At 43.5% G+C, this 27,940-nt stretch overlaps 1 protein-coding gene and 1 long non-coding RNA gene across 2 annotated transcripts; one reads left to right on the top strand and one right to left on the bottom strand.

The window, feature by feature from the left end:
• The first annotated feature begins 1,599 nt into the window (after positions 1-1,599).
• On the top strand, positions 1,600-9,992 carry LOC112846634 (uncharacterized). The gene is made up of 4 exons (XR_003219727.1): positions 1,600-1,697; positions 9,011-9,121; positions 9,393-9,434; positions 9,585-9,992. It is a non-coding gene; the product is annotated as an uncharacterized LOC112846634 (long non-coding RNA).
• Positions 3,090-26,559, bottom strand: LOC109201873 (transmembrane protease serine 9-like). The gene is made up of 11 exons (XM_019357595.2): positions 26,444-26,559; positions 23,231-23,251; positions 22,419-22,578; positions 21,963-22,231; positions 21,238-21,377; positions 20,851-21,151; positions 19,010-19,181; positions 10,321-10,574; positions 10,093-10,190; positions 3,485-3,886; positions 3,090-3,407 (listed from the first exon to the last, which is right to left on the bottom strand). Exons 1-10 carry the CDS (start codon positions 26,496-26,498, stop codon positions 3,536-3,538), a joined length of 1,821 nt encoding a protein of 606 aa, XP_019213140.1. The 5' UTR covers positions 26,499-26,559; the 3' UTR covers positions 3,090-3,407; positions 3,485-3,535.
• Between the last annotated feature and the right edge of the window lie 1,381 nt (positions 26,560-27,940).

Below are 27,940 nucleotides of genomic sequence, written 5' to 3'. Positions count from 1 at the left end.
CGCCAGTCAGATACATGACGCAGCAGGCAGCACCCTTGGGAAGATGAAGCCAGGGAGGCACTTCATCAACAAGCAAGTGTGGTGGTGAAACCACAGCGTACAGCAAACAATCACAGAAAAGAAGACAGCATTCAAGATTTGGCTTCAGTTTCACAACGATGGCGACTATCAACACTACAGGGCACTTTGAGCAAAGAAGGCAGTAGGAGCAGAAAAGGCATCACACTATGACCAACTCTACAAAGAACTGGACATGCCCAGGGGGGCAAACAAAGTCTACCGCCTTGCCAAAAATCGCCATCTAGCAACACAGGACATCAGCCAGGTCAAACATATCAAGGATGCCAATCATCAGATCCTCCACGATTCGCCCACCATCCTCAAACGTTGAACCAAGTACTTTTCAGATATCTGCAATGTGGAGTTCCCCCACCAGCCAATCCACAGCACCGACCCGTCCCAGGACCCCCAGTTGCCATCAAGGAAGTAAAAGCCGCTGCCAAGAAAATGAAGAATGGCAAAGCAACTGGACCAGACGACATCCCAGCTGAAGTTTGGAAGCTACTCGGCCACCAGGGCATCTCAATCCTCACCGACCTGTTCAACAACATCGTCAGAGATGGGGCTGTCCCAGCAGCCTGGTCAACCAGCACCACAGTGCCCATCTGGAAAGGCAAAGCCGACGTGGCCAATTGCTGCAATTACGGCCCGATCCGACTCCTGTACCACACCATGAAGGTATTCGAGCGGATCATTGATGCCAGGCTGCGAGAAATTGTCACAATAACACCCAACCAGTGTGGCTTCGTCAAAGGATGTGGCACAACAGATGCCATCCATGCCGCCCGCCTGCTGTTGGAGAAGCACCGAGAGAAGACCAAGACCATCCATATGGCCTTCCTTGACCTAGAAAAGGCTTTCAACCGAGTCCCTCATGACCTGATCTGGTACTCTCTGCGATCACACGGGGTCCCCAAGGCCTACGTTGATTGGATCAAGCCCTTGTACAGAAACGTGGCCAGCACAGTCAGAAGCCCGATTGGGAACATCACCACCTTTCAACATTACCGTGGGTGTGCACCAAGACTCCACGCTGTCCCCGCTTCTCTTCGTCCTCTGCATGGACACCATGACCTCTTACCTCCAAGCAGCCCACCCTTGGACACTCCTCTATGCTGACGATGTCTTCCTCGCAGACTAATCCCAAATGGAGCTGCAACGCCAAATGCGGCAATGGAAGATGTTAGATTTATATTGTTGGATTGTCATTTATGCTTAGAAATATCTACTCATATATGCTTAGAGTTTTATAATCAATATCATGTTGGTAGAGGTTTGATCCTTAGGGGTCTCCAAAGACTTTTGTGTGCATTCCAGAGTGTTCTGGCATTCACACCCACATCCTGGGAGCATAGGAGAGGTCGTACCTTCTCTTATTGTTCTGTGGTAAGATAAACATATCTATATCTGTTTTAGTCTAAGTGCCTTTTGTTTAGATGAACTGCTGGACTTCCAGACTAGCAGGTTTAGGGAAGTCGTTTATGGGGTCACATTCTAATAGGTTTATGCTACAAACCTATCAGAAGAAACACCTGAGTGAGTACGGACTGAGGTTGAACACAACGAAGACTGAGTACTCAGAAGCCAGCCCCCAAACCGATGGCACCATCAGCGTCGATGGAGAAGACCTGGCAAAGGTATCTCACTTCAAGTACCTCGGACTGATGATCAGCAATGATGCAGCAGACCCTGCAGAGCAGGAATAAGGGTAGGAGGAAGAAGTGTGTGCAGAGAATTAAAAAGCGCTTTTTATTGTTGTTTTTATACTTTTACATTTACAAGAAGTTTTTTTATTCATTTACTATTCAATTTAAATAACTGTCACAGTCTGGCTGAGGCAGACTGTATGTGTTTACAAAAGAGGACTCAAACGCAGACCAAAAACTGAACGTGACGTGGATTTAACAAAAAAACAAGCCGTTTATTGAGGCTAGGAAACAAGGTACAAACAAAGGGCATAGGTGAAACTAAACAATAACCAAAACTGGGTGAACTAAAACTAAACATGAAAAAACCTTAAACACGGTGAACTGACATGGATACCTGAAGTTGTGACGTGGATGAGCAGACGACCTGACAAGGAATGACTGAAGACACGGACTAAATACACACAGGAGGATAATGAAGGAAAACGGAAACACATGGGGGAACAGCTGACACACATGAACATAACGACGTTACAAGAGGAGAGTAAAACTAAAAACATTGAACATAGGAACACAGGACCCCTTCAAGATAAAACAGGAAATATGAGACGCAGACATGACAACCTGAACTTGACAACATAAGACACAGACATGAAACACATGAAGGGCAAGGGAGACTTAACAGGGGTTGGAAGACACAAGGGGAATCTAATAACAAATGAATAAGAAAACTTAATGAGCTTAACCATATACTATAAACATCAAAATAAACTAAAACTCAAAACACTGGGTCATAAGACCCAGGATCGTGACAATAACTTTCTTTTTCAGTGCAATTTAACAGTGTTCAAAGCAAATATTGTTTAAGTGCTTAAGTGTTTGTGGCCCAGATGTGAGGTAGGAGAGAGACAGTCTGATCGATGTCCCCTTGTTTCCAGGATCTCTAAATTATGCTTCTTTAAATCTGATAAAGACTGCAAGAATAACTTTGGTCCTGTCTTTAATCAGCAATATGTTTGTGACTGTAAGGTTACAATTAATCTACTCTGTCCTGAAAACGCACAAAAACTGTAAAAATTTAAAAACATGCAGATTTCACATCTTTCATTGTTGCATTGATTAAAATATATAGATATATATGAAACAGTAACAATGATGCAGACACACCAATGATCTGTTTAGCTTAAGAAAACATGAACTTCTAAACATTTGAGCTACAGTTTAATGTTCAGTGCAAGTTTCTTCATTTTTACACCCTTAACCTCCTAAGACCCGAACTCTTCCATGGCATGCATTATTAATTTCTCTTTGATATTTGGTCTGATTGGGACCTGATGAATGCAAAAACAAAGAATTACCAGATTTTTTTTAACCTAATTTTTGTTTCTAAGAAAAATCAGAGCCACATATGAGGATAATCATTTAAAAAGTCGATAGAAGAGTAGCAGTATAGTGTCCTTGTAAGTGGATATCAGGCCCTTGTAGAGCAAGATTTAGTATTTTGGCCTAAATAACCCAAAATGTGATGTCCACATATGTGGACGCCAGGTCCTAGGAGGTTAAACCAGAGTCCAGCTCAAAGCCCCTGTGAGTCAGAGCTCAAGCCACACATTGCACAACCAGCTTCCTTTTCTTGGAACTGGTGCACCTAAGTCGCCGTTAGCCGACAGTAAACTCGCCCAAACGTCACCACTGAGCTCTCTGCAGATAACCAGTTAAGAATCAAGTCAAAGATTAGCATACACAGCTTTAAGCCTGTAAATTCTTAGAGTCGAAGCTTGTTCACATTCATTTGTGTCCATCACATCATGTCGATCAAGTCAAACTCTCTACAGGAAGAGTTGGAGACAGAAGGTGAGGCTGAGGAGATGGAAGAGGACAAAGATGAAGGAGTGAGCAGGACGACCCCCGCTGCTTTGTGATATGGGGTTTGAGGTAGTTGTGGTGGTGTTGGTGGTGGTGTTAGAGGCGTTGGTGGGGTTGGTGGTGGTGGTCGTGGAGGGAGGAGACAAGAGTGTCCCCAGCGTCTTCGTCAGGAAGGTACCAAAGGAGCTCACTCTGGTGAAGTTCATAACTGGAGTCTCTCGTCTTCTCCTGGCAGAGGGGCTTGGAGCTGTTAACACGACCGCCTGGAACCAAGAGCCGCCCTGCTTACACATCAGAGGGCCGCCAGAATCACCCTGAACAGACGGAAAGGGTCAGTTATTATTTTAATCTTATATCTTATATTTTTCTGTGACTCAAAGGAAGAGTTTGATGCACCTTTGTTAAGAGAAAATTTGGACAATGATTATTATATTTTTCTAAAATTAAACGACCAAAGTTTAGACCACATTTTAGAGGGCTGTAATAAAAGACAAAAACAGTTTGAGTCGGAGTGTTTCAGGATTCATTTTGTTTTGAAGGTGCTCTTCAGTTCTTCAAATCAGACCACTCAGCATCCATGTTGAAATGGGCACTTAATTTATCTCGCACTAAACTTTAGCTCAGGTGTCTGCAACCTTTAACACCCAAAGAGCCATTTGGACCCGGTTTCCACGGAAAAGAAAACACTGGGAGCTGCAAATACTTTTTGACATCTGAAATGAAGATAAAATTGTATATATTGGGTTTTTTACCTTTACGCTTTGTATAAACATCTATAGTGTGTTGCTTATGAAATCCATTAAGTGTGACAGAGAAAATTACATTTTATTTATGTAATGAACACATTTTGAACATTTTGAACTCTTAAAATAATAATAACAAAAAGAAACAGCCGAGTTGATGGTCTCTTTCAAATGAATTAAAACTCTGCACACATATTATCCATGTAGCAAACAAGAAATGTTGTGAGCTGTCATCCTTATATTGCCTTTGGGCTTTCAGAGCATGTGGCAGAAGTGAGCAGCAGCACAAGATTTTTAAGGTGGCAGTTGGTACAGTATTGCACGGAATAAGGGTTTCTATTTTTATTTAAATACTAATAAAAATGAAGTGATCAGTGCAGAGTTTAGTATGTACTTGCGAAACTGTAGGACAGCTTCTATGTGCATCTTGTGAAGGTGTGTTGTGTGTGTTCAAGTGTTGTAGTTGAGGTGTCGAATGGCTTGATGATAAAAAACTGCTTTTGAGTCTTGTAGTCCGAGCAGACAGACTCCTGTATCGTCTACCAGATGGTAACAAGGAGAACAGCTGACATGCTGGGTGGCTGTGGTCCTTGATGATGCTGTGTGCTTTACGGAGGTACCGTTGAAGATAGATGTCTTATATGGAAGCCTCATGCCAGCGATGTGCTCTGCTGCCTTCACCACCCTCTGTAGTGATTTCCAGCTGCTTCCAGAGCAGCTTCCGTACCAAACTGTAATGCAGCTTGTCAGCAAGCTCTCGATCACGCACTTGTAGAAATTTGAGGTGATGTTGGCGTTCATGCCAAACCTTCTCAGCCTCCTCAGAAAGCAAGCTGGCGAGCTTTCCTGATTGCAGTGTCTGTGTGAAGGGTCCAGGAGAGATCCTCTGTGATGTTGGCTCCAAGGAATTTGAAGCTGCTGACCCTTTCGACCTTGACACTGTTGATGTGGATGAGCTGGTCTTCCCCAACTGGTCGTTTCTGGTAATCCACTATCATTTCTCTTGTTTTGCTGACGTTGAGAGGTCATTTTCCAGACACCACTTGTACAGCGCCATAACCTCCTCTCTATAGGCCGTCTCATTGTTTTCTGTGATGAGGCCGATGATGATTGTGTCATCCGCAAACTTAATAATGGTGTTGGACCTATGCTTAGTGGTACAGTCGTGTGTGAACAGGGAATATAGTAGGGGGCTAAGGACACATCCCTGTGGTGTTCCTGTTTTTAAGATGAGTGATGAGGAGATGTGCTCACCAATTCTCACCACCTGGGGCCTGTTTGTGAGGAAGTTCAGAATCCATCTGCAGATGGGTGTTCCCAGCCCAAGGTTGATGAGCTTCGAGGCAAGTTATGAGGCGATGATGATGGTGTTAAATGCCGAGCTGTTGTCGATGAAGAGCATTCTTGCATATGTATTCCCTTTTTCCAGGTGAGTGAGGGCAGTGTGCATTGTCAGGGCAATGACATCCTCTGTGGCTCTGTTTGTTTGATAGGCGAACTGAAGAGGGTCCAGCGTGTCAGGGAGGGAGGAGCAGATGTGATCTTTGACCAGCCACTCGAGGCTCTTCATTATGGCGGATGACAGTGCAACTGGACGATAGTCATTCAGACCACAGATTTCTCTGGGACAGGAATGATGATGGATTTTTTGAGGGATGTGGGGACCACTGAATGCCAAAACACTGCCTGTGTTTTCCCTCCTGTAGTCAATGATGCAGCGCAGTCCATTCCATAGCATCAAAGCTGTGGTAATTGGACTCCACTTTGTCCCTGTAGTTCTTTTTGGCCTTTTTATGGACTTTCAGAGGTCGTACCTGGCTGCTTTATAAGGGCGATCGTAAGTTCGGCTTTTAATCGGAAGGTTGCCGGTTCGAGCCCCGGCTTGGACAGTCTCGGTCGTTGTGTCCTTGGGCAAGACACTTCACCCGTTGCCTACTGGTGGTGGTCAGAGGGCCCGGTGGCGCCAGTGTCCGGCAGCCTCACCTCTGTCAGTGCGCCCCAGGGTGGCTGTGGCTACAATGTAGCTGCCATCACCAGTGTGTGAATGTGTGGATGACTGGTTGTGTAAAGCGCTTTGCGGTCCTTAGGGACTAGTAAAGCGCTATACAAATACAGACCAGCGTCCCCTGAGTTAAAGGCAGAGGCCTTCCAAATCAGAAATCCTGGTGGGGATTTCTGAATCTTGCAAATCAGTGGTTTTGGTGATGATATTGTCTATGCATTTTCCAAATATCCAATGACAGTCTGTGAGTTCATTGATGTTGCCATCAGCTGCATCCTCACATATATGCCAGTCAGTTGTTTTAAAGCAGTCCTGTAAGACCCCCTCAGCCTCACTGTCCCATTTGTACATGTCCCTGGAAACGTTTTTTGTTTGTTTGTTTGTTTGTTTGTTTGTTTTTTCCAGTTTAAGCCTTTGTCTGTATGCAGGCAGCAGCAGAATGGAACAATGGTCTGCCTTACAAACGGCTGCACACGGGAGGGGTTTGTAGCAGTCCTTGAATGAAGCAATGATCCAGTGTTTGATCACATCTTGTAGGGAAGGAGATGTGTTGGTAGTATCTGGGAAGAAGTTTCTTCATGTTGGCTATGTTGACGTCTCCCAGCACAATAAAGGCAGATCGGGATTTTTGTTCTCAAGTTCAGTTATGACGTCATACAGTTCGTTCAAAGCCGTAGATTTATCAGCATGTGGGGGGATGTAAACAGCTGAAAGGAGAACTGAACTGAACTCCCTTGGGAGGTAAAACAGTCCAACTTTGATGGTCAGCAGCTTGAGGATCTGAGAGCAGTACATTTTTAATATACACACATCCCTAGCCCACAAAGAGTTAACCATAAAGCACACACCTCCTCCCCTTTTCTTGCCTGAGTCCTTCATTCTGCCTCCCCGGTAAACAGTGAACCCGTCCGGCATGACGGCACAGTTGGGGACGCTGGGCTCCAGCCATGTCTCTGTCAATGCCAAAATACAGCAATTCCTGATGTCTTTTTGATGTTTAATCCATGCACGCAGCTCATCTAGTTTGTTGTCTAGAGACTGAACTTTCCTGAGGAGGATGCTGGGCAGAGGTGGTTTGTTGATTCTCTGTCGGGTTCAGCTCAAAACTCCAGCTTGTTTTGCCCTCGCCCTTGTTTTCCCTTGGCGTTGCGCGAGTACACAAACGATCCCAGGCAACAGTGCATCCATGGTTTTGAAACCTGCTGTATAGTCCGAACTGGCTGACGAACATAACTCCAAAAGTGTTTGTCTGTCATACCGAGTGTATGATTGTGTTGTGGGCACAGAAACAGCAAATAAGACAAAATAAATAATAAAATATTTGCCTAGATGACTCGGAGCTCTTATCGGTGCAGCCATCTCACGGCGCAACCGGAACCTGTAAGTGTCACGATCCTGGGTCTTTTGACCCAGCGTTTTAAGTTTTAGTTTATGTTTGATGTTTATGGTTTATTTTTAAGTTCATTAGATTATCTAAGCTCATTTGTCTATTTCGATTCCCCTTGTGTCTTCTACCCCGGTGTTTTAGTCTCACTTGCCCTTTATGTGTTCAAGCTGCATGTCTTATGTTGTCAAGTTTATATTATCAAGTTTATGTCTGCATCTCATGTTTCCTGTTTTATTGTGAAAGTCTGTGTCCTAGTTCAGTGTAGTCAGCTTTGCTTCCTTTGTCTCGTTATGTCAGATTAGTGTCAGCTGTTTCCCCATGTGTTTCCACTTCCCCTAATCACCCTTGTGTGTATTTAGTCTGTGTGTTTCTGTTCATTCCTTGTCAGGTCGTCTGTTGTTCACACCACGGTTTCCATGCCATGTTTCTAAATTTCATGCCAAGGTTTTTCTTGTTGTTTATTTAGTTCTCCTATTTGAGGTTGATGTTGTTAGGTTTTGTAATGTTGATTTGTCATTTATGCTTAGAAATATTTATGCCATATGCTTAGACGTGTATAATCGATTGTGTAGTGATAGGATGTGTGATCTTCAGTAGGCTGTAAAAGGCTTTGTGTGCATGTTCTAGTCTAAGTGCCTTTTATTTAGATGGACCGCTAGACTCCTGGCACCAGCTCTGGGGAGTCTTCACAGGTTCACATTCTGACACACACACACACACACACACACACACACACACACACACACACACACACACTTACTTACAAAACCACAGGCAAGGTACTCTTTGTGTGTATGTATATGTCATATGTTAATGAACCTATGCATATTCATGTAACCACAATAAAAGAGCAGGAGAGCGGACGAGAGCAACTGGGGTCAAGCGAAGGAACGGCGTTTGTCCAGTTCTCTCCCGTGCACGTGAAACATAAAGAACGTTGCCTACTCGTGTCTTGCTTGCTGTGTAATTACATTGTCTTCAACGTTCCAGCGAATAGGTTCAAGCTACAAACCTATCAGATGTTAGTTTACTTCAGTTTGCCTTGCCCTTTCTTTGTACCTTTTTTACCAGCCTTATTAAACTGCTCGCTTTTTGTTAATATTCAAGTTTTCTTCCACGTTCTTTGTGTCTGCATTTTGGGTCCTCCAAGTCAAATTCCTACAGTCTGCTCCCACAGACTGTGACAGTAAGAACCTGTATGATGTAAAGCTTTTGCCATTATTTTATTGATCATCTGAATGACAACATTCATAACCTCTGTGCGTTCTGAAGGGAAAGTTTGCGTGCACAATGCCTCTTGCTGCAGGTTGCAGTGAAACGTCAGCAGCTTTCTAGCCAGTGACGTCTGCAGCAAGGTCACAAAGCCCCTGTGCGCTCCAGTCATACTTGGTGCCCCATCAGTAGCCACTGACTCTAGGTGGGTTCTTTTTATTTCTTTGGCTCTTAAACAATCAAGCACAGCCTCACAAATGCTGTAAATCTTCAGAACTGACTAGGTTACTTTTAAAAATATAACACTGTCAAAAGTGTTCATTTAACACTCAGAGGAGTGGACACTGTCTAGTGTCAATTTAACACTGGAGATTTTGCTGTGTAGGTGGTCAAAAGTGAATGCAAATGAATCTGCCCAGGTATCATTAAATGTTGTATTTTCTTTTCTTACATTTCTCCATACTTGGGGTTGAAAGTCTCAATAAATGCCTGGTGTTTCGCCCGGTACACCGGCTTCTGTGAGTGTGACACTTGTTTTGAGCACCGAAAAATAATAAAATGTAATTTTATTTTAATATTTCAAGATGACAATAATGTTCCAAGGCAAGTTATGAGGTTTTTCATGCTCTTGCTACTTTTGACGCTTACTTTGATTTCCGGTGCTACAGTTTTCCTGGACCTTCTTTGCCCTTGCCTTCAACCTCAGCTCTCCTCAGATGATCTTTGCATTCTGGAACAATACAAAGAACCTCACCTGCCTGCCCTCCAGCCACCACTCACCACCTCGGACACAGCGGAACTCCGGTCAGCCAACCTTTGCCCCTACTCACCTGGATTCTCACCACCTCTCTCTCGAAGCCAAGTTCACCTTGACTATCAGTAACCATTATCAGTCATAACCACCTCCACTAAATAGCCTGTGCCTGCCGCCTTCTTAACCGTGTTCTCTTTTCTTCCCTGACAAATCCGCTCCATCCCCCTCAATACCTACCAATTCCCTGTTCACCCCACTGATCCAAGGCCACATCATTAGCAACACTTTTTACAGTTTTACAGTTCTCTGCGTTTGAGTCCAGTTTAGCTATCGGCCTGTGGCCATTGTGACACTAAATCCAAGGTCCAGAATAAACATGTCAGCAGACAGTGTGTTATAAGAAGAAGAATCCAGTCATTTACCTGCTGCAGTGTAAACACGTCTGTACAGATGCTCTCACTGGATGATGAGCTCCCACAGTTTACCACCGAGGTGTTGAACTGCTGCATAACTTCCTCAGCTAACATTATGAAAGATAAGAAAAATTAACCAAAGAAACTGTAAGTGCAGTGGTCCACATGTGTAATCTGAGAGATGGACTGGTGCAGAGTCTGGGCAGAACTCTGTCAGCCTTCATGTTGCTGACTCACCTCCTCCTCTTCCAGGACTCCAACCGGCCGCCCAGCACGCCAAGCCCTTGGCGAAGGTTCTCCCGCTGTCCAAGCAGATGGGCTGGATGTAGTCGGTCAGGGTGGGCTGGGCCGATAGACGGAGGATGGCTATGTTGGTCCCGGTCGTGTTGCTCAGAGTGATATTTGTCACATTCAGCGTCACCTCAAAGGGGTTGGATCCATTTAGCTTCAGACGCCCCAACACGACAGTCCACTCGGACGCTACAGGGGAGCTGTGGGAGGAACGACGCACCCAAACATAATCTTCATCAGCTTCAAACAAGATCTATACCTTTACGCCCTAAAGTGTAATTAAACAATGAATAGTAAAAGTCTGGCTGAAAGGATGATCCCAATACATACACTGCTTAGTATGTCTGTGCACTATAGGTTCTTGGTCATGATCATCTAAGGAGAAAAAAAAACAGTTGGACCTCTCTTAAGGGATAACTTCCACTAGGGCTTAAAATTTGGGACTCCATCATTTGGTCAAGAAACTTATCGGATGAGAGGTGAAACATCTTCAAGAAACTTAAAGAAGTCCAGTCGCTTTTCTTTCTGAGCTCCTTAGAATTGCTTATTAATTCAGATCAAACTGAGGTTATTGTACTCGGCCCTGAAAATCTTAGGAATATGGTATCTAAGCAGACTCTTACTCTGGATGGCATTACCTTGGCCTCCAGTAACACTGTGAGGAACCTTGGAGTCATTTTTGACCAGGACATGTCCTTCAACGCACATATTAAACAAATATGTAAGACTGCTTTCTTCCATTTGCGCAACATCTCTAAAATTAGAAATATCCTGTCTCAGAGTGATGCTGAAAAACTAGTTCATGCATTTATTACTTCCAGGCTGGACTACTGTAATTCATTATTATCAGGATGTCCTAAAAACTCCCTGAAAAGCCTTCAGCTAATCCAAAATGCTGCAGCAAGAGTCCTGACAGGGACTAGAAAGAGAGAGCAGATTTCTCCTGTATTGGCTTCCCTTCATTGGCTTCCTATTAAATCCTTCAAAATCCTGCTCCTCACATACAAGGTCTTAAATAATCAGGCCCCATCTTATCTTAATGACCTTGTAGTACCATATCACCCTATTAGAGCACTTCGCTCTCGCTCTGCAGGCTTACTTGTTGTTCCTAGAGTATTTAAAAGTAGAATGGGAGGCAGAGCCTTCAGTTTTCAGGGCCCTCTTCTGTGGAACCAGCTTCCAGGCTTCTTCCTGTTAAAAGGGAGTTTTTCCTTCCCTTGTCGCCAAATTGCTTGCTCATTGGGGGTCATATGATTGTTGGGTTTTTCTCTGTATCTACTGTACAATATAAAGCGCCTTGAGGCGACTTTTGTTGTGATTTGGCGCTATATAAATAAAATTGAATTGAAAAGAATTGCTCAGAAATTACTGCTCAGAAAGATTAAAGATTAGAGTAAAGCATCAACTCAATTAAACTTGGAATATTGATCTTCTCATTTAAGCAGAGAGGGTTGTTAATCAGTTTCAGCCTCTTTGGTGTGAATGAAAGTAACAAGACATTTTCTAGAAGGGCAACACTGGTCACGACGAGCTACGCTGATGTGTTTGCTAAACGTAGTCACTGCAGGAGACAGAACTCAACTTGAACCAAAAACGAGCCTTTATTTAGGCTGATGGCAGAAGCAAACATGAGAACTAAGGCGACAAAAGGTACAATAACTAAGCTGAGAAACTGGCTATGAAAACTGGGATAACTATGGTGTGGCAAAACAGACGACCTGACAATGAGTGAACGGAAACACACTCCTGAACTAGGAAACACTGAGAAAATACAATAATCAAAGAGTAAAACTAAAATATACAAAACACTGGGTGGCAGACCCAGTAGTGTGACACAATGAAAGAATGGTTTTACAGCTGGAGGCCACGGACATATTTTCTCTTGTCCTGACCTGGACCTGAAAAATATTTGGCAGTAGAACAAAAATAGAATAAAAACATGAATCAACATAAACAGTACCTGATGCTGCTGAAGTGAAGCAGAGCAAAGTTGCAGAGGTTTAATTAGAGACACAGCTAAGCATTTTGCAACTTCGCATAATTTTAAAAAGTTTAAATTTCTTCAGTATTGAACAGCAGAAATTAGGCTTTCTTGTCAGTAGGCAGTTAAATAAAAAATTTATAAAAACACAGAAGCCAGAAATAATGCAGAAAACAGAGATTTTTAGATGCGAAACTGTTCAGAGAGAGAGGGAGCTGTGCATGAAGAGTCATTTTACGGCAGTGGAAGCAAAACAGCAGTAAGGTCCCAAGGGTCGTCAGGTCCTGCGCTGACCAACTGTGTGGGGTGATGGAGCACCTCTTCAACCTGAGCCTGAGGCTGGGGAGAGTCCCACAGCTCTGGAAAACCTCCTGTGTTGTACCAGTGCCAAAGACTTCACGCCCCAAGGACCTCAACAGCTACAGGCCGGTGGCTCTGACATCCCACCTGATGAAGACCCTGGAGCGGTTGGTCCTGGCTCAGCTTCGGCACCTGGTGAGCTCATCATTGGACCCACTTCACTTTGCCTACCAGCCTGGCATTGGAGCGGATGATGCCGTCATTCATCTCCTACATCGTTCCCTCGCGCACCTGGAGACCGCTGGGAGCACTGTGAGAATCATGTTCTTTGATTTCTCCAGTGCCTTCAACACCATTCTTCCCTCGGTCCTGAAGGACAAGCTGGAGAACTCTGGAGTGGACCATCACCTCACCACCTGGATTCTGGACTACCTCACCGACCGACCACAGTATGTGAGGACTCAGGGCTGTGTGTCGGACAGGGTCGTCTGCAGTACGGGGGCCCCACAGGGAACGGTTCTGGCTCCGTTCCTCTTCACCATCTACACTGCAGACTTCTCCCACAACTCCACCCAGTGCTTCCTGCAGAAGTTCTCTGATGACTCTGCAATAGTCGGCCTCATCACTGATGGGGATGACAAGGAGTACAGAGGACTGACTCAGGACTTTGTGGACTGGTGCCAGCTGAACTACCTCCAGATCAATGCCAGTAAAACCAAGGAGCTGGTGGTAGACTTCCGCAGGCACAAACATCCTCCACTGCAACCACTGAACATCCAAGGTATGGACATCGAGGCTGTGGACAGCTACAGGTACCTTGGTGTTCATCTGAACAACAAACTGGACTGGACTCATAACTCAGACGCCCTCTACAGGAAAGGGCAGAGCAGGCTGTACCTGCTGCGGAGACTCAGGTCGTTTGGAGTGGAGGGCCCACTCCTGAAGACCTTCTATGACTCTGTGGTGGCCTCAGCCATCTTTTACGGTGTGGTCTGCTGGGGCGGCAACATCTCTGCTGGGGACAGGAAGAGCCTGAACAGGCTGATCCGCAGGGCCAGCTCTGTTCTAGGATGCCCTCTGGACCCAGTGGAGGTGGTGAGTGACAGGAGAATGGTGGCTAAGCTGTCATCCCTGTTGGACAACATCTCCCACCCCATGCAGGAGACTCTGACAGCACTGAGCAGCTCCTTCAGTGGCTGCGGCACCCACGGTGTGGGACGGAGAGATTTCGCAGGTCTTTCCTCCCCACTGCTGTCAGACTCCACAACAAAGACTTCAACTGATCAAACACACACATCCACACATGTGCAATAACACTAATGTGCAATAATCTTTTTCTGAAAAAGTTGTATTTTTTACTCAGTTGTATATAGTATTTGCATTCTATTTTTATCCTATTGTATATTTTATTCTATTTATTCTACTGTATATAGTATTTTATTTTATTTTATTTTATTTTATTCTTTACAGGTGTGTACAGTATTCTTATTTCTATTCTATTCTATTCTTATTGTATTCTAATTTTGCTATATAACTTTTGCACTGTCCACTTCCTGCTGTGTCAAAACAAATTTCCCACGTGTGGGACTAATAAAGGTTATCTTATCTTATCTTAGATGTTTGTGTGAGGCGTAGTTTGGATCTTCTTTTGCTGCTGGTTGAGTCAAATTTGGTTGGAGAGACACAAAATCTGCAACTTCTGAATCTAGCATAAAAAAGGACATTAAGACAAAACGCGGAGCATCAGAATCTGTGAGCTGTCGGCTTTCAGCCCTGATGGCGTGTCTGTGTCGGGTGAGAAAACTCACTGATTCTAATATGTTGGGTCCACGGTTTGTGTTTATGCCTTTGTGCAGAATCCGTGTACCAGCTCCATTTTCACTTTTAGCTGTTCGGTGGGGGTCAAATTTTGTGAGGTTTTAACGGAGATTCTTATTTAAAAATCGATTCAGTAATATAATGAATCAATATTGCGTTATTCAAGCTAGAATTGATTTTAATCAGAAAATCGAATCAAAACCCACCCTTAGTACCCTACCTCATCTGGTAAAAGCATGCAGGCAGTTCACGGAGGATGAAGGATAGATTAGAATTGGATTAGATTAGATTTTCAGGCTGTCTGTGTCACGGTCCTGGGTCGTGTGACCGAGCATTCTGGGTTTTCCTTGTATTTCGATATTCATTTTATTTCATTCTTTTCGTTCGTACATTCTTTACCTTCTAGGTTTCTTTAGTCCCATAGATTAGTCACCCCTGTGTTAAGTGTTCCCTGTTGGTTTGTGTCCCCATGTTTCCTGTTTTATTTTGAAAGGTCTTGTGTTTAGTATTACTCTCCCCCCTTGTTGTCGATATGTTTCATTCTATTCAGCTGTTTTCCTCATGTGTCTCCACGTCACCTGATCACCTCATGTGTGTATTTAAGTCCTCCGTCTTCCCGTGTTCAGCGTCGGGTTGTCTGTGTATCTCCTCTCATGTTACCTCAGGTTTCAGGACTCCGTGCTGCTCATGTTCATGTTGCTTATTGTTAGGAGTTGGGTTCTGGTTATGTGGTGTTTTTGTCTGTATGCGTTTTTTGGTGCCTCCCTTTTTGTATAGGTAGGCGGGGCAGTGAGTCACTGAACCTGGCACACCTGTTACTCATCAGATGCTTTCTTCAGAAGTGTTCTTTAGGAGCTACCTGACAGAAGACTAGTGTCGGAGTACTGGCGTTTTTGGAGAGTTTGAAATTGTGCCCCTGCCTGTTGGAGCCCTTGGATTATTTCTGGTGACTGTAAGGAGTTTTGTTTCCTCCCTAGGATTTTACCTCGACTGGTTTGTTTTCCGTCTGGAGGTTTGGGGCATTAAACAGTACCAAGTAAGCTCTCCAACTCTCTCTAAAGTTTACTTTAAGCTTTTCTCGGTTATCGGGCAAGACCCTCCTAATTCTCGTCCCTCTCCTTTTTTTAGATCGAGTGCACTACCTGTGTGTGTTTTCGTCACCTGCACGTCCTGGCTCCGCGTCCCCATTCATACACTGTTGTATATATTTATATCTAGAGTATTTAAAAGTAGAATGGGAGGCAGAGCCTTCAGTTTTCAGGCCCCTCTTCTGTGGAACCAGCTTCCAGTTTGGATTCGGGAGACAGACACTATCTCTACTTTCAAGATTAGGCTTCAAACTTTCCTTTTTGCTAAAGCATATAGTTAGGGCTGGACCAGGTGACCCTGAATCCTCCCTTAGTTATGCTGCAATAGACGTAGGCTGCCGGGGATTCCCATGATGCATGGAGTTTTTCCTTTCCAGTCACCTTTCTCACTCACTATGTGTTAATAGACCTCTCTGCATCGAATCATATCTGTTATTAATCTCTGTCTCTCTTCCCCAGCATGTCTTTATCCTGTCTTCCTTCTCTCACCCCAACCGGTCACAGCAGATGGCCCCGCCCCTCCCTGAGCCTGGTTCTGCTGGAGGTTTCTTCCTGTTAAAAGGGAGTTTTTCCTTCCCACTGTCGCCAAAGTGCTTGCTCATAGGGGGTCATATGATTGTTGGGTTTTTCTCTGTATTTATTATTGTGCTATCTACTGTACAATATAAAGCACCTTGAGGCGACTTTTGTTGTGATTTGGCGCTGTATAAATTGAATTGAATTGAATATTTTGTCCTTGTAAATACCTCCCCCCTCACTGTAAATAAACTGTCTTCACCGCAACTCTGCCTCCGTGCTTTCTGCTCCCTGGGTCCGTCCTGCTCATAGTCGTCACCAGTGATGGGAATAACGGCGTTACAAGTAATGGCGTTACTAACAGCGTTACTATTTTCAGTAACGAGTAATCTAACTAATTACTATTCTTATCGTTACAACGCCGTTACCGTTACTAACAAGAAAACGCGGTCCGTTACTATTTTTCATCAAACAGACGGTTAAAGCTGTGTTCAGCTTACTGCATCTTATATCAGCTGCAGGAAGTAGCTGTAAGTAATCTGGACGCTACAGCTTTAAGCAGCTGCGCGCTCCCGCGGACGGTAATCACGATCACTGTCTAGCACAACACCTGGAGCTCAGGGGGCAAAACAATCGCATGAGTGCTGCTGGTTGACTGAGGAAGAATAAAGTAGTCGTGGTAAGTCAATCACATGACCACTTAACCCTTTAAGACCTACCATAGAACCAAGTCCGCCAGAGCTTATATTATATTTTTACATGCTGTAGTGCCAATTTTGGGAGTATTTCAAGTTGATATACATCAATACAACCATTATAGCCCAAATTTTAATAATATGTATGCATTAAGTGCATAGTAATTACATAAATTGCAAAAAAGTGCAATAAACTACAAAAAAATTGAAAATCGTTTTTGTTTTTTTAACATATATTTCTAGTTAGAGAAATTTAAGAGGCTTATCCCTCAAAACTGTAAATACAAAAAAGTTGCACAAACTAGTTTCCCACCACAGGAAATTTATTTGAAGTGTCTTCATAGTTTTACTTTTGAAATACACCAATTTTTATATACTGCAGGAAAAACGAAAATAAATATTATAGTGCAAATTTGCAAAAAAGCAGCATATGCATCAAAATAAACTATTTCCAGCAGTGCAATTCGAGTTCTAAGCATCCCAGAAACGACACAGAAAGTCATAAAGTCAAAGATAACTTTTAAAAACACCAGTATAGGCTCATGAGGCCCTGATAGTAAAAAAAAAAACTACATTTCCGCGAAAATGACGTCACTTCCGGTTTCGGGCAGGTAATGGCGGACATGCGAAAGTTCGTGCTGACATCTATTCCAACGTAGGAAGTGTTATGAACAGCTGATCAGATCGGCAAAACGTGTTTCTGGAATATTATGTTTTTGTTGCTGCAAGCGCTTTTTATGCAGTTTTTGCAAAGCTATATGTGGAAGGAAACTGTGACCTAGGACAAGCTGATGGCATAAGATGTAAGTACAACTTCTCCGGTTTCATATGTAAAAAAAATTATTGCTCTAGCTTACGTGGTTGCAGAGCTACCGGGATTTAAAAATAGTTACGCAAAACGGAGCGTGTCCGCTCCGACCGGTTTTAAAGGGTTAAAGACAAAGCAACAAGGTGATATATACCAGTTTTAAATTGTGTCGATAGGCCACGTAAAACCAGAGTCACGATAAACAATATATACGCGGTGTTTTTTCCTCAATAGTTTCATCACGTTTACTGTCTAAGGACAGCGCAGCGAGACCTCTCTGCTTATGAGCAAAAAAAAAAAACAGGGGAGGTTTTAGGAGTGACGGTGAGAGAGAGAGAGAGAGAGAGCGAGTTTTGAGATGTGAGATTTGTGACGTTTAGCGTGTTTGGAGTGTGTAGTTAATGTGTTGTCTTGTGTAGTTAGTGTGTAGTGTTGTGGATAGTTTTGTGTTGTGTGTCAGAACAATGAGGCGACTGCTGTCTCCAGGTAGAAACAGCAGTGATACACCTGCTGCTGTCAGACCTGCAGGTATCAGGCTGTGATGTTCTCCTTTATAGTGGACAGAAATTGTGTTTTTGGAGTGGCACAAATAATTTGTGTGGCATCTTATTGAAGAACAGCTGATTGTTCTGTAAATAGTTTGAAATGGTTATTTTAAAAAAGGGTAAAAGGTAAATGGATGCAAATAACTTTGTTTGCAAAACTTTTGCATAGGATTTTAAAAATGACAATTAATATTTGCATTTAAAGTTATGAAATATGATTCATTAAACATGTTTATGGTTGTTACAGTAAAAAATATCACTTTTTCTACTCTGATTTTATGTTTTTTGTGTGATTTTAGATCAGTTGTGTTAATACAGTATCTCAAAATGAAAACATGACTGTAGATTCAGACACGTGAGGTTGTGCTATAAAGAATGATACCAAACAAGGCAAAGTAAATAATTTTTAAAGGTAAAATGTGGAGGGAAAATGAAAAGTAGTTAAAAATGGCCAATTATACCCTGGACCCCACAGGGTTAAACTTTTTTATAAAGTAACGCAATAGTTACTCTTCAAGTAACTAATTACTTTTAGAATATTGTAACTCAGTTACTAACTCAGTTACTTTTTTGAAGAAGTAACTAGTAATTATAATTAATTACTTTTTCAAAGTAACTTGCCCAACACTGGTCGTCACAGTCACCTTGTAATTTCCTTCCTAGTCTGCTTTAGAATCAGAATCAGAATACTTTACTGATCCCTAGGGGAAATTTAGACTGTAGCTACATTGTGAATGTCAATCCACAACCAATGAGTATGTTGGTGCTTCTGTCAGATCCACCCTTTTCTTTTCACTTCTGGATTCAAACAGGATCTGAAAAGACGTCACTAATCGTTTAACTATGTCATCATCTGGCCAAACTTCAACCTTGCTCCAACTCACCTTGAGAAACAATCGGCATTGCTCAGCACTGAGTCCAAGGCCACCAGAGTCCCACCGCACACATGACTTCCATTCTTCTGCAGACTCGCCATCCACGGCCACGAGCCGGCTGTCGCCATCGAGGTTCCTCCCAAAATGCCAGAATTCTTCGGAGCTTGTCCACAGAACACCGCTGAGGAGAAAAACCAGAGGCAGATGCAAAGAAATGTTAAAATCTTTAACCATCAGTTCTGTTCAGGTGGTTCATCTTAAAGAATCATAAAATCACAGATCAGAAAAGTTTAAACAGAAAGGAATAAAAAAGAGAAGCGCACGGGTGATGTCACAATCATCAAAACCGTTACGACTTGGCCAATACAGAAGCTGTGAATGATCTCCGAGGTCCGGAGACGACAGAGACCTGAGGAGCTGCCTTCTGTTTGTGGCCCTCAGGTTGGCCTGTCCTGAGCTATGAAGAAACCTAAGATGGCTACACGGGACAAAGTGAAAGCAAATTCTGTGATTCCAGGGACACAGCATGTGTAGAAAAAACACTCTGCTCTTAGACTTCAGCCTTTAACACAGTCATCTCACTGTAGCTGATGGTGAAGCTCTCTACTCAGGCTCAACACTTCACTCTGTAACTGAATTTTGGACTTCTTCTAAGGACAGCGACAGATGGTACATGTTAGCAGTATTCTGCACTATCAAACTGCATTCAAACTGCTCTTTACTCTGAGACATGACTAAACTGCAAATGTCAGCTTAAAGCAGCTCATCAGGTTTATGATGATACAACATTGTTGGGGTTCATTAACAACAGAGCTGAGACATCTTGCAGAGCAGAAGTGCAACTTTTAGTGAGCTGGTGTAGAGACAACAGCCTGTCCCTTAACATCAACAGGAGGAAAGAGTTGGCTGTGGATTTGAAAAAGGCTGAAACCAAACATCAGTAGAGACGGTCAGCAGCACAAGATTCCCACAAAACTCTACATCACTGAGGAGCTCTCCTGGACTCCTGGAACCTCACACACCTGGCAGAGAAGGCAAAACATAAAGCTTTCAACCTTAGGAGGTTGAAGTGAGTGTGGAACTCTTCCTCATTCTCACCACCTTTTACTGAAGCACTATTCAGAGCATCCTGACAAGCTTGACAAGCCTCACTTCACACCTTATTTTTCACTACAGCTGTAATTACAAAGAAATTGAACCTGAAAATAGAAATGAGCAAAACTCAGTAACAGTCCATTTTTAACTTTTTAGGTGGTTTTAGTGGGGGTTTGACATACGTTTGCTGGTGGTGGTTGTAGGGATGGTGGTGGTGGTTGTAGGGGTGGTGGTGGTGGTGGTAGTAGGGGTGGTGGCTTTTGCAGAGGAGGTGGTTGTGGTGGTAGAAGTTGTAGTGGTTGTAGGAGTAGTGGTGGTGGTTGTAGGGGTGGTGGTGGTGGTTGTAGGTGTGGGGGTGGTGGTGGTGGTGGTAGTAGGGGAGGTGGTTGTAGTGGTGGTGGTAGTAGGGGTGGTGGGTTTTACAGGGGAGGTGGTTGTGGTAGAAGTTGTAGTGGTTGTAGGCGTAGTGGTGGTGGTTGTAGGGGTGGTGGTGGTGGTAGTAGGGGTGGTGGTTGTAGTGGTGGTGGTTGTAGTGGTGGTGGTGGTGGTAGTAGTGGAGGTGGTTGTAGGGGTGGTGGTGGTGGTAGTAGGGGTGGTGGGTTTTGCAGAGGAGGTGGTTGTGGTGGCGGAAGTTGTAGTGGTTGTAGGAGTAGTGGTGGTGGTTGTAGGAGTAGTGGTGGTGGTTGTAGGGGTGGTGGTTGTAGTGGTGGTGGTTGTAGTGGTGGTGGTGGTGGTAGTAGTGGAGGTGGTTGTAGGGGTGGTGGTTGTAGGGGTGGTGGTTGTAGTGGTGGTGGCGGTGGTGGTAGGGGTGGTGGTTGGCACTGGTGGCAGTCCTGTGCAGGTAACACTGAGGTCACTGTTGGTCCCAGTGGACGTGAACGTCATGAAGCCCGGCTGGTTGGAGGAGATCTGGTTGTTGATCCAGGTCTGGTACTGGGATACTCTGGCGTAGACTCCTGGAAGATTCGGCCTGGCACAACCGGTCCCAAAACTGACGACTCCCGCCTGAATCCAGCGACCGTTCTGCTTGCTCACCATTGGACCTCCTGAATCCCCCTTTGAGAGCAGAAACATTTACTGTTAGCTGAGGAGAAGAAACTGTAGAAGGTAAAAATGTGCCAAACACAGGTAACAACAATCACCTGACAGGAGTCCTTTCCTCCTGCACTTAACCCGGCACAGATCATGTTGTCAGTGATTCTTCCCACTCCATAGTTACAGTTACACTGCCTGTTTCCCACAACAGGAACCTCCACCTCCATCAGGTTTTCTGAAACAGTGCCTGTTGAAGGGGTAAAATAAATATATCAGTTTGCAATAAATGACATGTGACTGATTAACCTTCAAACAAAAGGGCAGCTCCACCAAACTTAAAAACAAAGTGCAGTCATGTGTGCAAACAAAGATGGGAAACATGTTTGTCCGCTGAGGTTAAAGCTCTCTGCAGAACACAGTCACATGACTTTGATGTCACTCTGTCATCTTGTCCTGTTTTATGTTATTTGAGTATTTTAGATGAAGCACAACAGCTGCTGTTTTAAAACGTGATACAGAAATAAACTTGACACACAGACAGTAGATGGTCGTCAATATGTAGTAACTGTCTAATACCACCTGGGGGCAGTGTCAGATACACAGAAAGTATACTTTCTTTTAACCAAGGATCTTTTTGAGCTGACATCATCGTGCAGACTCAGCATGCTTGCTGCACTTCCAGACTGTTTAATTCACATAATCATTCTTTCTTGTTTTGAACTCTGCACAGATTTAACCTCATGTTGCTCTAAATATTTCTGAGACAGCAAACTTGTTTCCTGCATTATTGTCATGATTTCTCTAAAATCAATCAGGTGTCTTCATGACCCACCATTTTCTTTAGTACTGCCCCAGCCGGTGACCCAGCTGTTAACACCGCTGTAGAAGGTGCTGTTTGAAGCTGCCAGGCAGACGGGAGAAATGTAGCTGGTGAAAGTCACCGCAGAGGAGAGCTGCAGGAGGCAGATGTCGTTGTTGCTGGTTTTAGAGTTGTAATTTGGATGTGGAATGATCTTTGTTACTGTCAGAAACACTGCATTGGGATTAGATCCCTGTAGAGTCTGACGGCCCAGAGTCACAGTCACCCCACTCGTGTCATTGCTGAGATCATCAAGGAACACAAAACAGCATGCAGTTATTACGATGGCTAAAAAGAAATGATATTATTGACTTCCTGCCCTGTTAGATATTTATCCTGTTACACCCTCAGCCCCCTGATTAAGACCTTTCATAATCTCTTTATGGTAATACATCATGTTCAGTGTGCAGCTTCAGCCTCATTACTCACGTTTTAAAGCAGTGAGCAGCAGTCAGCACCCACTGACTGTTAATGAGGGATCCTCCACAGAAGGACCCAGATATATGCAGACTGACCTGCCAGGGCCAGCTGCCAACAGGGGCCACCTGTCCTCCTACAATCCTGGTGTTCAGAGGCGCCTGACCACAAACTGAAGACAGACATTAAAACACAGAGTGAGCATTACTGTATGAGCTGTAAACTCTCAGCATTACAAACTGCTGAGTGAGGACACAGTGATCCTGGGAGTCTACAGTTCACTCACAAACATATGAAACTAAAGATTATTACACATAAAAATAAAAGAATCAAATATTTATGACAAATCATGTCTAAGTGAGATCCATTTAAAACAGGAGCTGTTTCTACTGAGGAAAAGCCAAAAAAGCCCAAAGAAAATTAACACATCATGTTCCCTTAGCATTTCTTTTTTCCATTTTTCACTTTAAGAAAGAGTAGAAAGTTAGAAATGGGCGATCGTGGCTCAAGAGTTGGGAGTTCGCCTTGTAATCGGAACGATCCCCGGCTTGGACAGTCTCGGTCGTTGTGTCCTTGGGCAAGACACTTCACCCGTTGCCTACTGGTGGTGGTCAGAGGGCCCGGTGGCGCCAGTGTCTGGCAGCCTCGCCTCTGTCAGTGCGCCCCAGGGTGGCTGTGGCTACAATGTAGCTGCCATCACCTGTGTGTGAATGGGTGACTGATATGACTGGATATGTAAAGCGCTTAGGGACTAGTAAAGCGCTATATAAATACAGGCCATTTACCATAAAACTAAATCATTACACAAAGAAACTTTATCTTACCATCCAGCTGTGACTCAGACTCTGAAACACAGAAAACAAACTATTTTAAAATGAATAATCTTCATTCATCTGTCTGTGATTAGTTCACTGTCCTTAATTACTGTGTGAAGTTACAGTTAATTTAACCTATTTGAGAAAATGTGAGATAAGAAATTCAGAGGTTCCAATCACTACGTCTCCTCATCAGAGGCTCCTGTGTTGTTGGTCCGTCACACACCAGCAGACATGCAGGTGAGCATGCTTCAATGGGAAACAGTGTGATGCGTGTAACCTGTTATGTTATTGTTTGTATGTGTTTGGGAAAACAGATGATTTCATGCAATAAAAAGTGCTGATTTCATCCTGTAGACATCTGCACTGTCAGCTGATCTGTAGATCCGACCCTTTGAGGAAAACATCAAGCACAGAGGGAACAGTCTCTGACTGCAGCTCATCACTCCAGTGAACCACGTGATGCACTGATTCACTAAGTTCTGTCACTAGTTAGCTAACATAAACTAGCATCACCCTTTTCAAGTTCCATGACAAAAGCAGCCGTAGCTCCTAACCGTCTGCTAGGCTTCACCTCAGCTAGTTGGACTTTAAGCTTGCTAGCTAGCATTAGCTGAAAATTTAGCACATCGTGGTGTACTCAGCTAACAAAACAGAAACAGAACAAAACATGGAAGCAAGCAAAATGCTAACGCCAAGACTTTAAAATCTGAAGTCCAGTAATCTATGAGCAGTGTTGGGGAGTAACGGAATACATGTACCGCCGTTACGTATTTAGAATACAAAATATGAGTAACTGTATTCCGTTACAGTTACCGTTTAAAAAGGTGGTATTTAGAATACAGTTACTTCCCTCTTCCCTCCTACCCTCTGGTGGTACTCCTTGGGCTCTCGCACTCTGGGGCCTCTGGATGTCTGGAGCCTGGATCTCCTCCATGCCTGCTTCATGCCCTGGGGGACGGGGCTATGGGCCTCCACACCCTCTAGCAGACCGTTACATGGGGAAACCTTTTGTATACAAGCGCGTTGATCCACACAGGTGTGCACACGGGTGTTCACTGTTCGTAGACATAAACTACACCTTTCTTAGCTGCTACTTCAAAGCACATTGTGCGCTGTCTGTCCTGCGTGCTGCACAACAACTTTCAATATTTAGTATTTACTGCTGTTCACACTCAGCTAGATTAACGTGATGGTGTTGTGTTTAGTATGTTGCTTTGTTTTTGTTTGGTTTTTTTTTGCTTGTCTTCTCTTCTTTTTCTCTCAACAGGTGATCCAGGAGATTTTTTTTTTCTCTTTGTCTTTGTAAGTGCCCTTTCTCACTGTCCCTTTTCCCTTCTGTTTTTCTTTTCCTTCCTCTCTTTCTTTCTCCCTTTCCTATCCCCCCGTCATGTCTGTCCCATCTGTAACAACTGAAAATAAAATAAATAATAACAACAAAGTTTGATCAAATGGACCAATACGGCAATGCCATGATGATCCATTTGGCAAAATAAATCCATTTGGTATCCTTGTTGGTCTTCAGACAACAATTCTGACGGCTTAAGAACCAAATGGGACAGACAAAAAAAAAAAAAAAAAATACAGTTACTTTGTTGAAATTAATGGAATACACGGCGGTACTTTCCTGTTTCATATTGTCGCGGGTCAGGACTGTTTGGGTTTGTTTGACAGCTACGTAATGTTGTTCCAGGCGGCAGTGTTACGGTTGCCATGGTCACAGGGTGACGCTCTCTCTCTGCGTGTTTCCTGGGTGAGAGAGCGCTTTTTTGTTGTTGTTGTTGTTGTTGTGCTAAGCTAAAAGGCAGAATGCTACAGGCATGGCCCTAAAGAATGTAGCCTCATGGGCAGTGTAGTCCGTGCTGCAGCGAGAATGGACTGCCATACACGTTATGTGTCTGTGAGCGAGGGAGGGAGAGAAAGGAAAAGTCCGAGCTGTCACGGAGCAAAAACGGGAGCTGGAAGCATGTAAATATAATAATAACCACAGCAGCCAAGAAGAGTGCCTGAGGAGCCCATTTGTAAGTAAGCTATTAAGACTCAACTGTACACTGTGTTCGTGTTTTCCTCCGGAAAAAATAAGTTCCGTTGGAGCAGCCTTTCAACGCCTCTCTCTGTCTCCCGCAAGCAAAGTTGACCCAGACAACAAAGTAAAGCTAGTTTTCGGCTACCAGCCCGACACGAACCCGACGTATTAGCCAGAGGTCCCTTTACTACGGTTCGGAGCCGCGGACCTTCAGTAACAGTAATAAATCACAGCAATAGTACATTCACGTAGTTGTAAACAGCATGATAATATATTAAGTAATCCAAAGTATTCAGAATACGTTACTCTCATTGAGTAACGTAACGGAATACGTTACAGAATACATTTTGGGGCATGTATTCAGTATTCTGTAGTGGAATACATTTTAAAAGTAACCTTCCCAACACTGTCTATGAGTAACCGTGCAGTCTGTGTGGCCATCTTTTATATACAGCCTATGGTTTTAGTAAGCCTCCAGGGGGCGCTAGAGGAACTCCAGATTGTTGTCTTTGTTCAGTTTTTCCACTCTGGTTGTTTATGTGGTCGTTCATCTGTTGTTTTAGCTCTGACATCAGACTGGTTTTACCACCTTTCCAGAAGAAATACAGTACACACACTGCATGTCGTACTACTAATACTACGCCTGTATTACTGCAGTACCTGACAGGATGTTATAAGTATGCAGTAAGTGTGAGAGCTCACTATCAGACGTGCATTCAGTGCATTTGTGCTCAAACATTCAGCTCAGCACAAGAAGAAAAAAACACTAAAGTTCTGGGTTCAGTCTCCGACCCACTTCCTGCTCTGAGCCGTGATGAAGGAAAACCGTCATCACACCTTCAACCATCAGTTTATTACCGGAGAGACATCAAATTATACTAAATACTTATTTAGTTCAAACATCTTTTCCTAACATCTCATGAATGAATAACTAATAATAATAATAATAATCAGCCACGAGAACCTTTGTTTCTCCTCATCTGTCATCAAAACTTCTTCTTCAAAATACATATTAAAGTTATGTTTACTGAACATTGTGGATTTTATCTGAACACACCAAATTCGTATTAAAATAACGATTTTTTTAATGTAAAGGTTATTTTCCTGCAGTGTCACTTTAAAGTGAAGCAATGTGCTCCTGAGTGTTTTCACCCTCTGAGTCGTACCTGATGCAGGTGTGTGCAGACAGCTCTTACCTTGGGTCAGGAGCATCAGCCCAGCAGCCAAACACATCACTTTGTAGAAAGCCATCGCTGTAAAATACCTCCAGACCTGCTCAGGCTTAAATAACCTTCCTCTCTCTCCCTTTCGGTTTGCAGTAAAACACACCTTTCTCAAACACCTGTCTGACGACACGCCCAACACCTCACTGCAGGTTCCCTGACCTGCTTCACATCACAATCATCAGATTAAACAGGAACTTTTTAATAACTTTTCTAGGATTAATCATTAATTTAACAGGAAACAAAAGTCTGCTCTGCTGTGTCAAATAAAAGTTATTTAAAGGTTTCACAGTACTGACTGATGTGTACAGGTGTAAGAATGGGTGAGCTGAGCAGCAGCGTTTGTATTGAAGTGAAATGCATTAACTCAACCAAAAACTACATAAATAAATCCTGTTGCTGACGATCATTGAGATATTTAAAAAGTGGTTTTGTTTGTTTTGTTTGTTTTGTTTGCACTATCAGGCATGGATGGGCCTCCCCAGAGCCAGAACCTCAACATCACTGAAGCAGTGTGGGATCATCCTGACAGAGACCAGAACGAAAAGAAGAAACATCCAAAGAAGAGACCTGAATGTCCTTCAAGAAGAAGAAGAAAGTAGAGAAAGCTCAGACTGTGCTGAGAATGAAGGTCGTACAAACTACTGATTACTGTTCAGTTTTTAAACATTAACGTCATTATAGAATTTTCATGATGACTTTCCGGAAAATAAAAACTGCTTCTCTTTAATGTGGTGTAATTACATGATGATGTTTCTGTTTTACTATTTCCTCAACTAGATGAAAACGAGTCAGTTCTTCAGTCTGATGAGCGTTTGTTCACTCAGACGTTAGATCAGCAGGAATATCGAGCACAGAACTGTAACAGAACTACATCCATGTAAATCTGTGAAACAGGAAGTTTTATTTAAAGAAGCAGCTTCACCGAGAGATCATGAAGGAGAGATACACCACACATCTGCTCTGTGAATGAAACCAGTACATCTCACAATACATCTCTATCCTTCATTAATCTGCAATGACAGTGGGACTGGCACAGTGGGGGCTGTCCACTCAGGAAAAAACTGGTCAAACTACATCAGGTTTCGCTGAATGAACAAATGAACAGAAAGTGTTTCAGAACGAGTGGAACCACATAACACTGAAGTTTCCACTGAGCACATCACAAACATCTGTCATGTCAGAAGTATTTCTTTCCCTTCTGGTGTAAACGAGAGTTACAAAAAGAGGCCATAACAAGTCAACCCCACAGAGGCAGTGGACCAGCAGACCATCGCCCTCTCACTGTCCTCACTGAGACTTCCCTGGTTTTAGTTTTTCTTAGTGTCTTTGACACTGCAGGTAGCACGAGAGGGTAACTGTTACTACTTTAAATTTACGTTGCATGTAGCACCTTGGCTCTGGAGGAACGTTGTTTCGCTTCACTGTGTACAAACTGTATATGGTTGAAGTGACAATAAAGCCAACTTG

Source organism: Oreochromis niloticus, linkage group LG4 (genome assembly GCF_001858045.2).
Source record: "Oreochromis niloticus isolate F11D_XX linkage group LG4, O_niloticus_UMD_NMBU, whole genome shotgun sequence".
In the NCBI taxonomy this organism is placed as follows: domain Eukaryota; kingdom Metazoa; phylum Chordata; class Actinopteri; order Cichliformes; family Cichlidae; genus Oreochromis; species Oreochromis niloticus.
This window is presented reverse-complemented; position numbering and strand designations above follow the sequence as displayed.